Source organism: Phocoena sinus, chromosome 15 (assembly GCF_008692025.1).
Source record: "Phocoena sinus isolate mPhoSin1 chromosome 15, mPhoSin1.pri, whole genome shotgun sequence".
In the NCBI taxonomy this organism is placed as follows: Eukaryota; Metazoa; Chordata; class Mammalia; order Artiodactyla; family Phocoenidae; genus Phocoena; species Phocoena sinus.
In genome coordinates, this window is record NC_045777.1 from 46519561 (window position 1) to 46539082 (window position 19522).

General features: G+C 40.9%; 1 protein-coding gene across 1 annotated transcript in view; it reads left to right on the top strand.

Moving 5' to 3' along the window:
- RALGAPA2 (Ral GTPase activating protein catalytic subunit alpha 2) overlaps nucleotides 1–19522 on the top strand; it is a 284371-nt gene that overhangs the window by 66995 nt on the left and 197854 nt on the right. Inside the window, 6 exon segments of the mRNA XM_032604977.1 lie at nucleotides 6155–6382; nucleotides 14029–14196; nucleotides 15195–15332; nucleotides 18842–18880; nucleotides 18882–18929; nucleotides 18931–18992. Of these exon segments, the coding sequence (XP_032460868.1) occupies nucleotides 6155–6382; nucleotides 14029–14196; nucleotides 15195–15332; nucleotides 18842–18880; nucleotides 18882–18929; nucleotides 18931–18992 (683 nt within the window).

The window sequence follows — 19522 nt, forward strand, 5'->3', positions numbered from 1 at the left end:
GGTAAACTCTAAATGGTAATGATCACTGCTGAGAACAAAATTGGTTTTCTGACGAAATATCCCACAACACTGATAAAAAAATCAGAGATGGAAATAGAAACTAATAGATAAAACCTTAAGTGCAGACCTACCTTGCAGATATTGTGAGGACAGAAGGAGAAAAGAATGAGAAGTAATAATTGAACGAACAGTAAGAAAAGTTTACCTAAGCTAAAAAAAAAAGTCGTGCCTTAAACTGAAAGGGCCTTTGAGTCCCAGGAAGAATTAGCAAAACAGACCTAAACAGACATTTGGCTTTCAGGGATTAAGGAAAAATGCTACAGACTTCCAAACAGGAACTGCAGTTATTTCAAAGGAATGACACTGAGATTAGCACCAAATATCTAATGAAATCTGCAGCGCTGGAAGCCAGAGGAAACTGTCTGTCTGTCCCTTAGTCTGTCCCTTTCTCAGAGTCTCACTTCATATCACGTACATAAGCACTTGGTCACATTGATTTACGGCCTAAGTTGACTTAAGGTCTAAATATAAAAACAAAGTGATAAAGAACTTAGGAAAAAATCTAGGAGAATGTATAAATTTGGGAAGTGGGAGACCACCTTTGGTAGAGATGAAACCCACAAACCAAAGACTAATCGAGGTTTGACTTTATTTTAAAAAATAGAGCTTCCCTGGTGGAGCAGTCTGCCTGCCGATGCACGGGACACAGGTTTGTGCCCCGGTCCGGGAAGATCCCACATGCCGCGGAGCGGCTGGGCCTGTGAGCCATGGCCGCTGAGCCTGCGCGTCTGGAGCCTGTGCTCCACAACGGTAGAGGCCACAACAGTGAGAGGCCCGCGTACCGCAAAAAATAAAATAAAATAAAAAAATAAATAGAAAAAGATTTAGAAATCTTTTTGATTTTGAATTAGAATGTCAAAATATAACATAAAGCCAGGCCCAAGCAATAGACTGTGAAAACATTGGTCACATCATGACTGTTCATAGTCTCTGCTGTATAAAGAGCACCGATGAATAGACATGAAGACAAATAAGTTAACCGAAGATGGACAAAGGAGGTGAAAGGCAATTCACAGAAGAGGAAATAAAAATGGCTGTGGATCTCTCCAGCAGTCAGGAAAACACAGTTCTGAGCCACGATGAGAGGCCTTCATTCACCCGTCAGGGAGACAAAAACTAAAAATCCTCAGGTAGACAAAAATCTGTAGGAAATACAAGAAACTCAGTCACACTCTGATAAATTTTTCATGGTGTCTTAATGTGGTTATGCAGGCAATTCAAAACGCTGTCGTAGAAAGGATGTAATTTTTCCTGCCTAGTTTCAAAATTTCAGAAAATCATCACCTGTATTTATTGAAAATAAGTTGCTCATTCTTGAAAATTACATTTGGAGGATGAGAAGTAGCAAGACTAGCAAATTAACCACTGCCTCCAGGTTCTAATTTTTTTCCTGTTGACTCTTCACACTTGTGACTCATTTCCTTTTATTATGTAGCTAAAAGTGTCATAAGGTTCTGACGTCCTGAGTCGGTTAGGAGAGTTTTAGCACCCTAACAGGAAAAAGGCACCAGAACTCAAACTGTCATATCCATAAAAGAAATGTTTCAGTCTTCATAAAAGAGCAGCTCGAGGTGAGGCTGGCCGAGGCTGTGGCTGGTGCCTGCCCTCTCCCTTGTTCTCTCCTTCGCCCTTTCCCTCTGCTCCTCCCTGAAGGTTGCAGCAGCAGCTGGGGCCCTGCTTTCCTAGTTCATGTTTAAAGACAGTCCAGAAGTGCAGAGCCCTTCCCTTTTGTCTTTGGGGAACAATTTAGGTTACCTGTGCGCTCTGAGGACAAAAATAAGTTGCTGATTGGCTCAGATCTGGGGGTGTGAACAGCCCAGGGGGGCGGTGACCAGCTTCCAGGAAGCAGAAGGCTCCCCTGGTGCCAGGGGTCAGCTTCCTGTGAGGCAGGTGCGCTGCATGCGAGGGGTGAGGTGCAGAGCACTGGGGTTCCATGAAGGGGGGAAGGGATGCTGGGCAGACACCATCCAGGCCCACGGCTACTGTGCCCTGAAGGTGGCCATGCCCAGACATGGCCACTGCCATGGTCCAGGCTGTTAATACACCTTGCAGTCGGTTGTTATGTTAGTTTCCTGCTGTTACTGCAGCTAATCACCACAAACGTATTATCTTACAGCTCTGGAAGCCAGAAAGCCAAAACCGGTCTTAGTGGGCTAAAATCTAGGTGTGGGCAGCTCTGTGTTCCCTCTGGAGGTTCTGGGGCGGAGAGGGGGGTCCATGCTCTTGCCTTACCTGGCCTCCAGAGGCTGCTGCATTCCCCAGCTCACCGCCCCTCATCACATCATTTCTCCCTCTGTTTCCATCTTCACATCACCTTCTCTGTGTCTGCTCCTCCTGCCTCCTTGTGGTTACACTGGGACCACCCAAGTAATTCAGGGTCCTCTCCCTATCTCAGCATCCTTAGTCACATCTGCTCAGGCCCTTCTGCCACATAAGGCAGCGCAGTCAAAGGTTCCGGGATTCCGGGCGCGTAGACATCTTGGTCATTATTCAGCCAACCTGTCTCCTTGTGTTTCCGTTTCTGCCTTACAATTCTGTTTTCCCTCTCATCTCACGTGTGTCTACCTTATGTTCTGCTCCTCATTTATATCATACAGGAGAAAAAGCAGTTTAAACAACTGAATATTAAATTTTGGAAATGGAGTTGCAGGAATAAAAGCACATGTAATTGTATTTATCTCCTGAAAGTTTTTGTTTGGAGTTTCAAGTTTAATATAATTTTACCCGTGTAAAGTGAACATCACTGTCTAAGTCAGGTGATCCAGAATCTCTTTTCAAAGAATGTACTGCTCTTATAAAAGCCCTTTAAAACAATATTTTAAATGCTGCTTCCAAATAGAGTTCACACTTTTGCCACTGTTACTGTGTTAAAGGTCATGTATGGGGGTTTTGGTGTGTGTGTTTTTCCAAAGTGAATTTACTTCCCTTTGATCTAGAACTAATAACTTTGACAGTATTTTTCACCAGGGAGGAAAGGAATTAGCTCACTTAGCCCTCGGAGAATGTGGTCTGACAGATATTCTTGTTTGGTGGCATCATTCACCACCAGATCTGGTACCAGATTTCTCGCTCTCTTGGGAGAGCGAGAATATGGGTGCCTGGAAATCTGGTACCATGTTGGCAACAATGACCACAAATCCCCCTTTCAAACCTGAACATTCTTGGTGCTTCATCTCAGCCAAAAGTGTTTTTAGTGAACTATTATTTATTCCTTGGTAATTCATTTTTGTATGACATAGAAGTACTCCAGCACGTATTAGAGAAAGCAGAGTAGTGATTTTAAAATTTCAGTAGCACATTAATTAAGCATTAAAACCCAAAGAAGTCCATGAGGGAATGAAAAACAGTGTGCGATACTAAGACAGTTGATCGCGCTTATTTGTATGATAACTCTTTAGTTACAGTGTTAAAGTACCACTTTTACTAATTTTGAGCCAGCCCTTCAATAATGATTCATGGGCTATGGGTTTCCCGAAATTGTTGTATCTTATGGGATGAACAGGTAGAAAAGATGAATCACAAAACTTGACACCCCTGGGGAAGCTTGTGTATCACACAGACCCACCTGTCTGTTGACTGCCACTCTAGTGCTCTGTGTTCTTACTTCTATCAAGGCAAGCGTAGGCTGCCTCCAACCCCATGGGCAAATCATGATGGGGAATTGAGTGGCATCAGGCATCACCAGCAGAATGGCAGCTGCATCCTCGTTTCACACCTGCTTTGTGGGTGTCCTCATCTGGCCTGACCCTGAGGGTGAGCAAGTCTCAGTATGAGCCATGGGTTGAGAGGAAACCAGGGTGGGGAGGGGAGGGATTAAGTGGATCCTGTATCATGCAATTTCCTGAGCCCTAACAGCACAGACCTAGTCCAAGCAGATATGTCTGCTTCACTGGCTAAGCCTTCATCATATGGCAGAGAGGTAAAAAGCATCTTTATATTTACCACCAGAATCAACTAATACTAAATTATAGTTGAGAATTCCAGCTTGATTGTAGTGGGCAGAAAATGGACCTCTTTCTGTAGTTAATTCGTATTCATTCTTTTATTGTTAATCTTCAGAAAAGAGGCAAGAAATGATTAAACTTGAATTACCAGTTTGTTTCCACTCCCATCACTTACTATAATTATAAATGTCTGTTAAATCATACAGATGTTTTTGGAAAGCAGCCTTTTGCTGGTACAAACTAGCGGAGGCTGAGAAAAGCACTGTTTTATCAAGAGAAGTAGTTTTCAATTTATGGCATGATGGGAAGTTCATCTGTGTTATCATTATGTTCTATTTGGATCACAGAGCTCACTTTTTAAAAACAATTTGGTGCCTTTAAACATAATTCTTTACGTACATGATTTTAGTTACCTAATTGCTGCATTATCTAATTCGTTATCTAATGACCTCAAAATGGAGTGGCTTAAAACAACCACCGTTTAATGATATTACTTATTTCCCTTTCTGGGTCAGGAATTTGGGTGGTATTTGGTTGGACAATTTGTGTGCTTCATGTGGCATTAGCTGAGGTCAGTGGGCGGTGGTCAATGGCTGGCTGGTCCGGAGGGTCCAGGATGACTTCATTCCCGTGCCTGTTACTCTGGTGGATGCAGCTGGAAGGCTGGGCTCTACTGGGCCTCCCTTTCCATGCAGCCCCTCTAACGAGGCAGTTGGACTTCTTCCCTGGCCGCTTAGGGCTCCGAGAGCAAAAGTTCACAGAGATGCCAAGCGGGAGTGGTCAGCCTCCTGGGCCCGGGGCCCGGGGGCGGAGAAGGCACAGGTCCCCTCCACCCTTCCGTTCTGTTGGTTAACTCTGTCTCCCAGCCAGTGGGGATCCAAAGGAGGGGACGCAGATTTCCCCCTTCTGCAGAGGGAGTGCCAAAGAATTTGTGGCCATTTAAATCTTTCTATGTAAGTATGTGTGTCCTTTTGTTTTTTTTTTGGCCTGTTGGGAAAATGAAAGTTATTGATCAAAAAGTCACAGTTTATTAAGCCATAAAGGACATTAGATTTAATCCAACCTCCATGCTTTACAGATTAAAAATGTATGTATATCAGTAAGAATGAGTAAAATTTTATTTTTCTCTGCAAGGTAGTTGACCCATCAAAAAGATGAAATAATTTCTATAGGGTAGCTCACTGCACAGTGTGGCAGTGCCTTTGATAAGCCACACAGGCTTAATATCCCAGGCATGAAGAGAAAAGTTACTATCAATATAATTTTCTATTAATTTTCTCTAGAGATTATTTTTTGGATATCTGCTTTGCTTTCAAACTATCCTTGGTAGTTACTGAAGTTATTTTGTACGACTCATTTCTTGTCACTTCTTGTAAAAAATATTCACAGTAGGTAGAATTTTAGTGGTATGTGGGTTATATATTTTTGACACAAAAGAATAATACTACTGTAATTTACAAAGATTGAAGCAAAATTACATGTATGTTGTGTTTGGAGGAAATCTTTAATTCTGGGGGAAATGAGAGCAAAAAACAAATTAAACTTTGTGAATGCTTACATAGATTATTTTATTTCTTTGTGCTCCTAAAGCCTCTAAATATTTAAAGTTTTATAAATATTTTAGTTAAGTTTGATCCGAGATTCTGAATATAAAACTCAGACCAAGGTCCTTCTCATAAAATACTCTTTAAAGATATTGACACTCCTCCGATCAAGGTGTCACTTACTCACGTGAATCAGGTGAAGCTTCCCAGCACTGTGGCTGCAAAAAATCCACCAAATTTTCAAATCTCTGTGACCGTAGATTAAGTGCTGAAGGTTGGAGACCAGAGGTAAATTCATTTACACATTAATTTATTCTGTGATTTTACAGATATAAACCAAACGTTTTAGGCTGATAACATTTCACAGCCTCCCTCCCTGCAATACTTTTCCCATTAAAATAACTTAGTTGGGGAGGAGGTTAGTTGGTGAATTAGAAAGTGGGTAAGTGAAGGTCCTGGAGTCCCTTGTGCTCCGAGCAGGGCTGCGTTTCAGCTGTTCTTCAACTGCATGGTAACCAGAGTCCCTGAAAACAAGGCAAGCCTTCAGTCTTGCCAGGTGTTCTGGAGTCTGGGAGGATCACTCAGGAGCGGGTGCCTTTCTTGCAGACCGTTGGCGGTGGAGGTGCAGTGCCGGAGGCGCCGGAGCTGGACAACGGCGGGGCGACCGAGCAGGACAGAAGCCACTCGGACAGTGGCACCTTGTCTGAGCGCCGGCTCAGCAGCTGCAGCGTCTGTGGCGTTGAGGAGGAGCACCGCGCTGTGTACGAGATGGTCCAGCGCATCCTCCTGTCCACGCGTGGCTACATCAACTTCGTGAACGAAGTGTTCCGCCAGGTGAGTGTGTGAGTGTGGTCACAAAGCTGAAGAGGTTTTTGTTCTTGTTTTTTCACTCACACTACTCCAAGAAATATAATCGACAAGTTGGGCTCCATCACACAACTCCATAATGATTTCTCTAATCCCACATTTAATGTGTCATATGGAGGGGTGTGATTTGGGCTTTTTGGTAATTTTTAATTTTGTTTTTATGACTTTGGTTTTTGAAAATTCCTACACGGGTGGGAAGATTTTATATTTGAACAAAATCATCCTGCAAATACCTCGTGTTTCCATAACAAACTTTAAACCCAGAGGGAGGCAGGGAGAAAGCCACTCCTGAACCCCCGCGGCACTGAACCACCGCGACACGTGAGCACAGCCGAGACGGCCCGAGGCTGGATTGTTCCAGGGCTGTAGGAGCTCGCGAGCTGCAGGTTCCTGCACAGTTGGACTTTGCCCACAGAGGCATATATATGGCAGGCACCTCTAGTAGAGGTATTTATGGCCTGAGGGGAAAAAGGAGGCTGGGGAGGGGATTCAGAGGAAGGAAAGGAGCCGAGGCCAAGACGTTGAAATAATTGACCTTTGGTGGAAACTGGCAGGTGAGAAGGTGTCGGTATGAGCAGAAGTGCAGACAAGAAAACAGGTGCAGCAAGGGAGGATGCTGGAGAGGTCAGAGCAGCCTGCCCACCGCTGCAGCTGATTCATTGTCTGGACATGTGTGTGACTGGACACATGTGTGACTGTCACAGTGGGGAGGGAGGTGCTGCTACTGGCATCTAGTGGGAGGGAGCCTGGATGATTTTAAGCATCTGTGGTGCACAGGACAGCATCCCCCCAACCCCCCCGCCCATGACACATGTGCCCACAAGGCAGTAGTGCTGCTGGGCAGAAACCCTCAGCTGCAGCTTCAGACATAGGAAGCCGGGCCTTGATGGGGTGAGACAATGGCCTGGCACATCGGAGCAGCTGTTGGCCACCTGTGTCTTGGAACCGGTGCCCCGGGAAATGGAGAGCTTGTATGTGATGAGCGGATAGTCGTTCAGTCTGTGCCCCGAGCAGAGGGGGAGGCCCTCGGATGGCAGAAACCTGTTGAGGGGAGAAGAGGAGGAGCCTGTTCACACATGAGCGATGCACGTGCACCGCCAAGAGCTTCCCGCGGAGGCGAGACCCGCATGGGGAATGAGGAAACCTTCACCTCTGAGACTTATAGGAAAGAAACATCCACCAAGAGTGACAGTCCCAGCACAATCCACAGCAGTCTAGAGGTTTTACTGTATTTTGTATTTTAATCAATAAAAAATTTCTACTTAAGAAAATGGTGAGAAAGTGGCCATGGACAGCATGGAACAAGCAAGCATGGCTGTTTTCCCATAAAACCTTACTTACAAAAATTAAGTGGCAGGCTGGATTTGCATTGTGGATCATAGTTTGCTGATCCTGATCTAGAGTAATGTTTTAAACGCTTGGATACAAATACTTAAAATCGGGTATCATTAACAAAGCTTTTAAATTTTGCACGAGAGAAGTGCTAAATTGATGTGGTTCTACCTATATTGCGTATTTATTTATTTATTATACACAAAGTTCCATTTGCATCCATTACTGGAATTCCACCCCTGGCAATAGTGTGTTCTAAGTTCTAGATTCAATCAAAATCCTAACCCCAGTGTAAGTTCAGTTTTGAAGTAGAAACTGCATCATTGAGGTAACTGCAGACTACTTATGCCTGAAGTTATGAGACATCTTTGTATCATGAAATTCAAAAACGTTTACATTTTATAATTATTCTTTTTTTTTTTTTTTTTTTTTGTGCGGTACGCGGGCCTCTCACTGTTGTGGCCTCTCCCGTTGTGGAGCACAGGCTCCAGACGCACAGGCTCAGAGGCCATGGCTCACGGGCCCAGCCGCTCCGCGGCATGTGGGATCCTCCCGGACCGGGGCACGAGCCCATGTCCCCTGCATCGGCAGGTGGACTCTCAACTACTGCGCCACCAGGGAAGCCCTATAATTATTCTTAATCAAATATAATTTGAAAGCTTATATGAAATTTTAAATATGATTATTATGCATTGTTAAAATACTGAAATAGAGACATTTGGGAAAAGGGGCATGGGTTTGAACATTGCGTTTTATTGCCCTCTCTTGGTCAATGATGAACTTTTCTTTTATGGAAGACAAAATGTGACTTCTTTTATAATAATTTCTTTTTTAATTTTAAATTCTTCAGAGATTAAGCCTAAAGGCTGTTAAAGTTTAAAAATGTGCATTCATTCAAGAAGTGCACATTTTCAGTGTGGAGTTAAGATGTGTGTGTACGTAACAGAGAACAGCGCAAGAGGCAGGTCAGATGTCCACACGCATGATGTGGGAACAAAGGCCCACGAGGACCACTGGGGGCTGGGCGGCTCAGGGCAGGGCTGACAGAGCAGTCACCTCAGACTGGATGGTTCAATGAGTTGAAGGCGGTGGCCATAGACGGTTCCTGAGGGAGATGAGGTTTGGCAAGGTTCAAGGCAGTCTCCAGCAGGCAGGCTGGGCGGGTGGAGTGCGTCAGGAGTGCGGTTCTGATCCCTGGGTCACTCCAGCAGAAACTTGTCTCCTAACTGCTGTTTTTCAGGCTACCTTATGTGATCATTTGTTGGTCATGAAATCAATGTAGTGGGTCAAGAGCCAGTATTTTTTAAAAAATTAATGAAATAGAGTAAAATAGAACAGACCAAAAAAACTCACAGCACAGTGCATATTGTAAGAATTAGTATTTCTTTGTGAAACTTCTGACTTATTTTTGTGTATACTATATACACAAATGCATATATCCTTATGGAACATGTCTTACTTAGGTTATGATCTGAAATGAAAGTACTGCTCTAAAGGATGTTTGTTCACTAGGTTGTTTTGTTGGTGGTTTGGTTTTATTTTAAGAGCAACTTTATTTTTATTAAAAAAAAGATGAATTCATTAGATAAAGATAGGATCTTTCTATAGATATAAGTATAGTGTAGAAAGCCAAAAACAAATCACTCAAACACTGCCATCCAAGTAACTGTTATCAGTGTTAGAAGAGCATCATTCTAGGTATTTCTCTGTGTGTATAGATGGCTGCTGGCCTGGCAGCATGAGAGACCAGCAGAGAGGACAGGGTGAGACAGGATATGAACAGACAGGAAGCAGCGTGGTGGACGGTTAGACAGGAGGGCTTACAGATGAGCTGATAGACATAAATGAACTGGCAGGCAGGCGTAGAACAGACAGGAAGGTGCAGACTGGCCAGCCAGCAGAGGTGGAGATAAGCAGGAAGGTATAGCCGGACAGGTGGGTGGGTGCAGGTAGACGGGCAGACAGAGGTAGAATTTGGCTGACAGGGATGGGTAGACAGGCAGGCAGGCAGGCGTGGACAGAAACAGGCGAATTAGACAGAGGTTGACCAAGGTGAAGGCAGGGGCCACGACAGGTGTGTGGAAGTGGCAGGGTTGGGGTGGGGGACCTCAGAATAGCTTTATGACAAGGGAACCTTTAATTCTGAATGCATCTTTAATGCAGTTTTAATGAGTAGTTCTGAATTTTATTTTTACCTGAATTTAACAGAAGACAGCAAACCCAAAGGAATTGTTGAAATTCCAGTAAATATTCCTTTACCACAAGAAATATTCATTGCTAGAAGACGTATCTATAATAAAAAGATTATAATAGCATTAAAATATTGGAATCACTTTTTACCTGCATGTTTTAATGTTAGGTGGCACTTGATTTCTTGTTATGAAACGTGAAGAGCTTAGCAGCAGTATTTTTTTGAGCCTCCTCTCCCCATCTGCTGATTTCATTATATTATAAATTTATAATATAATGAATATATAAATATGCATTGTATTGTAAATTTACATTTGCAGTTGATTTTGGAATCCTGATGGGCAGAGGCATTTAATCTTGGTTCTGTATTTTGACAGATTCGTTCCTCCTGGTGTCCACAGCCCTAAAATACTTGCTTTGATTGACTTTTTGGTTGGTCTCGTTTTGTCACTGAGTGGTGTTTTCAAGAAGTTGTATTGGCAGCTCTATTCCCTGAGTCCTACTTATTTATTTATTGGACTATAGTTGACTTACAATATTGTGTTAGTTCAGGTATACAGCAAAGTGACTCAGTTTTATATATATATATATATATATATATATATATATAAAACATATATTACATAGAATATAGAATATAACACATAGAATATGGAATATAGAATATATATGACATACAGAATATAGAATACAGAAGATATATATATATTCTTTTTCAGATTCATTTCCATTATAGGTTATTATCAATACAAGATACTGAATGTAGTTCCCTGTGCTATATAGTAAATCCTTGTTGTTTATCTACCTTGAATCCTTTTGTGATGGGTAATGTTTTCTTTTTGCCTTTGCACATGAACAGTAGTTTAGCTGGGTATAATAATTTCAGGTCACTTTCTTCCTCTTAGGAATTTATACATCAAAACTTTTCTAGATAAACAAATCAGAAGAGGCAAGAAAACCTCACAAGGATTTCAGTTATACAGTTGAGACTTTAGAATGAATATGTTTAACACGTTTAAAGAAATAAAAGACAAGCTTGAAAATGTTTGCAGAAAACAAGAAACTGTAGCAGATGACTAAGCAGATATGAATAGGAAGAAAATAGAACTTCTAATGATGAAAAAAATGTAATAATTGAAATATTAAAGGAAAACTTCAATGGGTAGGTTTAATAGCAGATTAGATACAGCTGAAGAGGGAATGCATTTGATGACAGGTCTGAAGAAATTATCCTGAATGCACCTTGGAGAGGCAAAGAGAGGAAGATTATGAGAGATTGAGACGTGGAGGAGAGTGAGACGGTCTGATGTATGTGTTCAGCTCTCTTGTATCCTTGTTATTTTTATTTTTTTGCGGTACGCGGGCCTCTCACTGTCGTGGCCTCTCCCGTTGCGGAGCACAGGCTCTGGACGCGCAGGCTCAGCGGCCATGGCTCACGGCCCCAGCCGCTCCGTGGCATGTGGGATCTTCCCGGACCGGGGCACGAACCTGTGTCCCCTGCATTGGCAGGCGGACTCTCAACCACTGCGCCACCAGGGGAGCCCTATCCTTGTTATTTTTGTCTGCTCTTTTCTCAGCTGAGAAATATCCTACTCTGACTGTGGGTTTGTCTATGTTCACAGTTTATCAGTATTTGATATATATGAATATGAATTTTACTAAGTAAAATTCTTAGTTGCAATACAGATTTAGAATTATTATATGTTCCTTTGAATTGAATCTTTTATCATTAAGAACTTTCTTTTTCTCTAGTAATGCCTTTTTTTTTTTTTGCCTCAAAATTGTTCTTGCCTGTTCTGAATATAGCTCTCCAGTTTTCTTTTGGTTAGAATTTTCATGGTGATCTTTTTCTAACTTTTTGCTTTCAACGTCCCCTTTTCATATGTTTTGGATGTCCTCTTATAAATGGCATGTGGTCTTTTTAATAGTTTTTAAAATCCAACCTTATAATCTCCATCTTTTGATTGGAGCTTTATTGCATTTACATTTAATGTAACAACTTCTATAATTGTGTTTACATCTACTATCTTACTTTCTGTTTTAATTTTTTCAGACTGATTACATTTAGCATCCTATTTTTCTCCTCTAGATAAGTATTTTTACACTCATTTGTAATACTTTAAGCATTAACAATATGCATCCCTAACTTAAAATCTAGCTAACTTCAACTTTTACCTCTCGGTACGCATTTTAGTTCCATTTACTCCTCAGTTTATATACCACTGTTATGTATGGGTATGCCATTTAGTGCCATATTATGAATATATAATATGTATTGTATATACACAAATATATATATACATATACATATATATCCTCTCTTTCAGAACTACTATAATTATTTTATCCAGTTTTATTCATATATATTCATATATATATTATTCATTCAGATTTATCCAAATAATTACCATTTTTATTGCGCTTTATTTCTTCCCAAATCTCTGACCTGGAATTATTTTCCTTCTGCTTAAAGAATAACTTTTAGTATTTCCCTTAGATTAGGTCTCTTGGTAAAAATTTTCTCATTTTCTTATCTGAAAATGTCTTTGTTTTGCTTTTATTTTTGAAATATTTCTTTATGGATGTCAGATTCTACTTTGGCAGCTGTTTTCTTTCTGCACATTGAATATTTTGTTCCATTGGTTTTTGGCTTTCATTGTTTCTTTGAGAAGTTATGCTAAGTTATGTGGTTATTCCTTTGGAAGAAATGTGTCTTTTTTCCCCCTGGCTCCTTTTAAGATTTTCAGATTGTCTTTGGTTTTCAGCAGTCTTAGTGTAATATACTTTGAATGTATCCTGCTTGTGTTTCTTTGTGATTCTTGAATCTGTGGCTTGATGTGTTTTATCATTTTGGGTAAAATTCTCAGCCATTCTATCTTCAGATATTGTTTCTGCTGCTTTTGACTCATTCTTTCCTTCTGCATCTCCAGCCATGGAAAGGATAACCTTTGCATTGAGTCATCTCTCACCTCTCTTCTGATGGAGCCGTCCTTTGTCTCTCTGTGCTTCATTCTGTATATTTTCATCGGATTTTTTTTTCCAGTTTACTCTTCAGCTACGTCCATCCTACTGTCAGCCATTTACACTGGGCTTTTAATTTGGGTTATTTTATTTTTCAATTTCATATACATCTTTTTCTGATACTTTACCTAGATCCCTTATATGTTTAATGTATTATCTATTTTTAATGTGATTTTATTAATGTTGACTTCTTTTGTCACATTTCTGATTTTTTTATTAATGTGCTATATATCATATTAATCAGACTGTGCAAATAATTTTGGTTTTACTGTGCTTTTATTTTCCTCCAGAGGGCATTTATATTTGCTTTCTGGGAGGAAGGTAATATTGAATTTGGGTTACATAGTTGTCTATGTTTGGATTCTGATCACCTTAAAGAAAAATTCTGTGTGCAGACGTGTAAGGGGATTCTTTAATGTTAAAAAGTTCACATAAGTATGCATAATGCTACAACTGGCCAGTTGGACAACTGACTCTCAAAAAAAGAAGGGAGGGAAGGAAGGAGGAAAGAAAGAAGGAAGGGAAAGGAAGAAAGAGTAAGGAAAGGACAGGGAAAGGCAAGAAAAGACAAAAGAAAGAAAACAAAAGCCCTGGTTGGTAACATTTGCCAACTTCTGTGTTGCCACTACTCCCACTATGGCCAATTCAAGTTACCAACACAGTGTCACTGAATGTGAACTTGGGAAGAGACATGACAACTGGCTGTACTATAATCTCTGCCATCTCATCATCTATCTCTCACTTGTGGGGAAAAGTTCTCAGCTGTACAATTATTATTGCTCATACAGCGAATTAATATATCTCTGTAGGTATGCATTTTGGTTATTTTGTGGGAAAAAAAATTGCATTTTGTTTTCTGGCCCAGTTACACAGTTGGCCCCATTGAAGCAACTGCTGTAAACAAAATTGTCTTTTTTCCTCAGATAAGTTTGGCGTGCACAGGAATATGTGGCCCTGTGTAGTCTGTGTTTCAAAGGAAAGTCTGAGATTGGTGCTGGGTGTTGAAAATGTCTATTGGGCTCTTTGGTGACCTGCACTTGTGTTAAAGGGAGGTTCTCTTATCATTTTAGGCATTTTTGCTGCCTTCCTGTGACATAGCTGTAACCAGAAAAGTAGTTCAAGTGTACAGAAGGTGGATCCTCCAGGACAAACCTGTGTTCATGGAGGAACCAGACATAAAAGAAGTTGCCCAAGGAGATGCTGAAAAATTAGGATTTTCAGAGACTGATAACAAGCAGGTAATATTTTATCACTTAGTGTTTGAGTTGGGAACATCTGTATTAAAACATAAAGCAAAGTATTCTGCTCAGTCAAGGGTCGCAGTCAGGCCACCTCTTTGTTGTCAGCTCTGTTGCTCTCGGGTTGCTGAGTTCCATGATGAGCGCCTGCCTCAGGGAGGCTGCTTCTGTTCTCTGTTCAAGGTCCTCTGTCACATCCTAAGCTCAGGCTTGGCCACATGTGCGTGGCAGCTTCTTTATTCACTACTGCATGAGAGTCTTTGAATAAGCCAATATACTTTGCATGTCTCTGTATGAGACTAAAAATGTCACTGCCATATCATTGATATGCTTAAATAAGTAATATTCACTTAAGTAAATTTAGAATGTTTTGGCAGACTTTCCTTGTACAGTGGCCATACCAGCAACAGTCCAATGTGACACACAATATTAATAAGCGAAGTGAGCCTCGCTTCAGGGCTGGGTGCTGTTCTCAGAGAGGGGTGCTATCAGGATGGACCTTTCATTCCATGTTAGTTAAAGCCACAGGTGTGAGTGGGCCTCTACTTGACGCACAAAAAAAAATTAGGTCGTATTTATATTTCTGGCATGCTATTTTGACATCTAGTCTGAGAATTCTTTCTAAAAGTGGGTGCTTGTCATGGCAATTAACACCAAACATTAAAAAATACTTGTAACCAAAGGTCTGTCCCTTTTAAATATCTACATTAATTCCCTAATTTGATTTTTCAATATTGAAGTCATCTTAATAACTAGTCATGAGATCAAAACAAATCAACAGTCATGTTCACGGGGTCACTGGACAAGCATTATCTATTTCTTCAGCACATACTAAGTGCTAAGCACCATTTTAGGTGATGGAGGTAGAATGGTGAACACAATAGAAGAGAGACTTGCCTTCTAGAATCTGTAATCTCATGAATTCTGGTGAGCGTAAGGAACTAAATATACAACATGTGCTTCTCCCCGCTCTGTTGTCTGATTGTTATTTTCTAAAGACCTCATCTGAAAGTTCTGGTCACAAGCGATCTTCTAGTTGGGGACGAACTTATTCCTTCACGAGTGCTGTGAGCAGAGGGTGTGTGACCGAAGAGGAGAATAAAAACGTGAAGGCTGGGACCCAAGCTATGCTGCAGGTACGCGCTGGCCACAGACGGGAAGGCTCCCGGATGGAGTCAGCTTGAACATTTTGTTTATTGGGGGTGACATCGTATAAAGTATGGTGATGTTTTTAGCTATCCATCAGTAAACAGCGCTTAAATTCTCATGCTAAGTTTTCTTTCTGCTTGCCCACCTTCAATTTATAAAGATTTTTTTTTTTTTTTAGTCAGAGAAGACATCTGAACTGGGTGCAGGTTTTTTTTTTTTTTTTTTTTTTTTGCGGTACGCGGGCCTCTCACTGTCGTGGCCTCTCCCGTTGCGGAGCACAGGCTCCGGACGCGCAGGCTCAGCTGCCATGGCTCACGGGCCCAGCCGCTCCGCGGCATGTGGGATCCTCCCGGACCAGGGCACGAACCCGCGTCCCCTGCATCGGCAGGCGGACTCTCAACCACTGCGCCACCAGGGAAGCCCTGGTTGCAGTTTTTTGAGAGGGATTGTTATACAGTGAATATATGACTGAGATTTCAACCTTAAAAGTATCTTCTTTTGATTTATTTATTTAACATCTTTATTGGAGTATAATTACTTTACAATGGTGTGTTAGTTTCTGCTTTATAACAAAGTGAATCAGCTGTACATATACATATGTTCCCATATCTCCTCCGTCTTGCGTCTCCCTCCCACCCTCCCTATCTCACCCCTCTAGGTGGTCACAAAGCACCAAGCTGATCTCCCTGTGCTATGCGGCTGCTTCCCACTAGCTATCTGTTTTACATTTGGTAGTGTATATATGTCCATGCCACTCTCTCACTTCGTCCCAGCTTACCCTTCCCACTCCCCATGTCCTCAAGTCCATTCTCTACGTCTGCGTCTTTATTCCTGTCCTGCCCCTAGGTTTTTCAGAACCTTTTTTTTTTTTTTTTAGATTCCATGTATATGTGTTAGCATACGGTATTTGTTTTTCTCTTTCTGACTGACTTCACTCTGTATGACAGACTCTGGGTCCATCCACCTCACTACAAATAACTCAATTTCTTTTCTTTTTACGGCTGAGTAATATTCCATTGTATGTATGTGCCACATTCTGAACACATATGGGTAGTGAGTTACCTGGATTCTAATTTGTAAGACAAACTTGGTGATTATATAATCTTATAAGTAGTATTCCTCTTAAAACTTGCCTGTGTTTATGAAGAATGATGATTAATGCAGTAATTTTTAGATATTTATCTGAATGAATATATGAAATACCATTTGGGAGCATTGGGAAAGCAGCTTTGGCTTATCACTCAGTCTCCCCAGATCTCAGGATTTTATCTCAGAAATTGAGATTTATCTCAAAAAAAAAAGATTACTCTTGGGTTGCACCCAGTGTTGAAGGTTGTTAGAAGTATAAGTGAAAACACAGGGTCCTCTCTTTCCCCTGATCCCTGGCACCCCACCCTCCTCCCCATATCCATATGCACGTTCCTCTGTGTCCAGTTAGGCATCCCACACAGAGGCTGGGCGTAGGGGTCTGGGGCAGGAAGGCATGGTACCCAGTTTTCAGTGATACCGTGTTTCTGTCATCTGTCTCTTGAGAGGATTCCTTATCGTGGATCCTTTTTGTTTTTTAAATTAATTGGCAGTTTAATGTACTGTAATTAATGAATTTTCTCATTTTTCATTGAAAATCAGCAAATAATATTAGCTTTAAAAACTCAAGATGATTTTACTTGAATAGCTTCAGAGAATTTTGGCGCAGCTCCCAAATGTCACCTGTGTGCCCACCAGAGCAATGGTTGCAGGAGTCCCCGCCCCGCCCCCTCCCCACAGAGCATCCGGTAGTCGGCCAGTGGGGGTTGCGGGTGCCTGTTATTTCCCTCAGTTCAGGTGAGTTATTTATTCTCTAGAAGGAGAACTTAATCCCCTTGGCTGAGCCAAGAAAAAGAATTTCTACTTGATTATAGCTCTACAGTTTTAAAAAATATTTTGTTTGGATTTAGATAGCTGTTTTTGTTCTCATTTATCGAGTACCTTGGTCCTTGATTTGGTTAATGAGGAAAACATGGCCAAATGAAGGTTTGATAAGATAGTACTGTTTTATAGTTGCTTCTGACAGGTACAGTTTGGACATACTCATTTTGTTGATTTATTCTTATCCTGATACTAACATGGTAATAAATAGTCATGGAGTCAACATTTTTGATGTTGTTTTGAAAGTAAAATGAAAGAAATATAATATATGAAGACTCCTCACTTTTACTTTGGAGTATGCAAAGGTTTAAAATTAAATCAAGGAGCCAAGTACATTGAATTAAAAAGAATCTGTATTGTAGTATATCATCTATGGCATACTTCTTTAAAAGACATAGTCACTAAAGCTATAGTTCACTAGTCAAAAGGTTCTTTATTTTCATTTTTCTTACTCGAAGCTTAGTACATTTTCACAGGTGCCGTTATCATCTGTTATCAACTATTATAGAGCTGATTTTGTGATTCTTCCTAGAAAATTGGACACAATACATTTTTAATCTTGCATAAAAATTATCTCAGAGGCTGTCAGCATTTTAGTTCGCCCACTTGACTTTTGAGTGTGCTCATTTCAGTTCCTCTGGTCAGTTCGTGCATCTGTTTTGAGATGTTGTGTTAATGGATTTCGTCCACAAGTGAGCCAGCTCTGTTTGTCCCCAGATCATTGGTGTCTATGCTGTTGAATGGAGAGGAGAACGAAGAGGGACTGTAGGTCTAGAAGGTGGAGAAGCTCCACCCTTGGCACTGGGTTGACAGCTCAGAATGTCCTGACTCTGTGTAAATGATGACACATTGTTACGCCGCAGCAGTGCCCCCGGGCAGCCTGGACCCGTGCTCCCCACAATTCTCTAAGGATGGTACAGGACAGGGGACTTGTATCCTAAAGGCAGAGTGTAGAGCAGTTGGCGTACTTTCTAAAATTTTGTTGGAAATCTCAGTTTTTATCCTAAGAATTTCCTTAGGTTTTGTGTCCTGCTGCATATTGTATCTCTCATATTGAGAACCCATGCTCTGGAAGGTGTGCAGTGTTGGCCACACGCCTTTGCCCCTTTGCTGGCTGCCCTTTGCGTGGTACTGGCTGCCTCCCTGTCAGCAAGGCCTTCATGTCAGCAAAACTGGAGACTCAACAAGAGCCAGGTCGTTCTTTCCAGCTGCTGTCTGACCCAGGGCCCCTACCCTCTCTGCTGGCCCCCCAAGGTTCCTCACCCACAGGCAATGATCCTGTCTTATCTTTTTAAAAAATTTTTGAGGGGGTGTCAAAAAGAAATCTGCAGAAGCCTTTCTGATTCATAAATTTCCAAATCTGCAATATTAATATGTAATAGCCATTATTTTTCTAGAAAAGATCTTTCAAGGATCAGTATTTAAGTAATTCTAAGGGGTGAACTAGAATAAATTTGAGTATGTGTTGGTACCACTTGTCTTATTGAAATAGCTCAAAGGTGAAATTAATATCATTCCCTTTAAACAAAATTTGTTCAGGTTTATCTGTTTAATTATATCTTCTCATGTGAAATGTGTTGATTCTAAGGTATTTTTGACAAACGCTGCAAACGTCTTCTTGCTGGAAACCGTGTGTGGAAGTTCCCGTGCTCTTGAAGGAGCAAGTTGATGCGTGGTAAAGCTGTTCTGATTATTTTTAGGCACATGATAATGGAGCTTACAATGAATAAAAAGACATGGTGAGTATCTTTTCAGTTAATTAACATTGTAAAACAGATGTTTCTGTTTTCAACGAAATAATTAAAATGCTAAAGCCTCCATTTATTAAATAGCTCTACAAAGTGAACGATGAGATGATAATCAGTCTTTTGTAACAGAATTACGAAGGGAAGTATCCAGTACTTTGACAGTTCATTTATTTTCATTATTGGTTTTAAAAAAAAGTTCCCAAATTGAGAGTAAGTAGTCATCTTACTTAATAGTAGATTTTTCCATTTTAAACTGTCCTCAAGCAGTTTGTGGAAAAGCAGTAACTGACGTTTCATAATATCATTCTTCATAATCCCAGGAGGGTTGGTTAATTGCTCCAGAATACTTTTAACTGATTTGGTTGTTTTAAAACTTGAAGTTTTAAATTCATTTTAGAAAACAGTTATTTTAAGTGATAAATTGTCAGAGTGCAGTGAAAATATAGTGGCGTCATTAAAATACACGTATGTGAAGTGTTTTCCTCCTGGTCGTTCATTTTGTTTGGTGTCTTTGTGTTTAT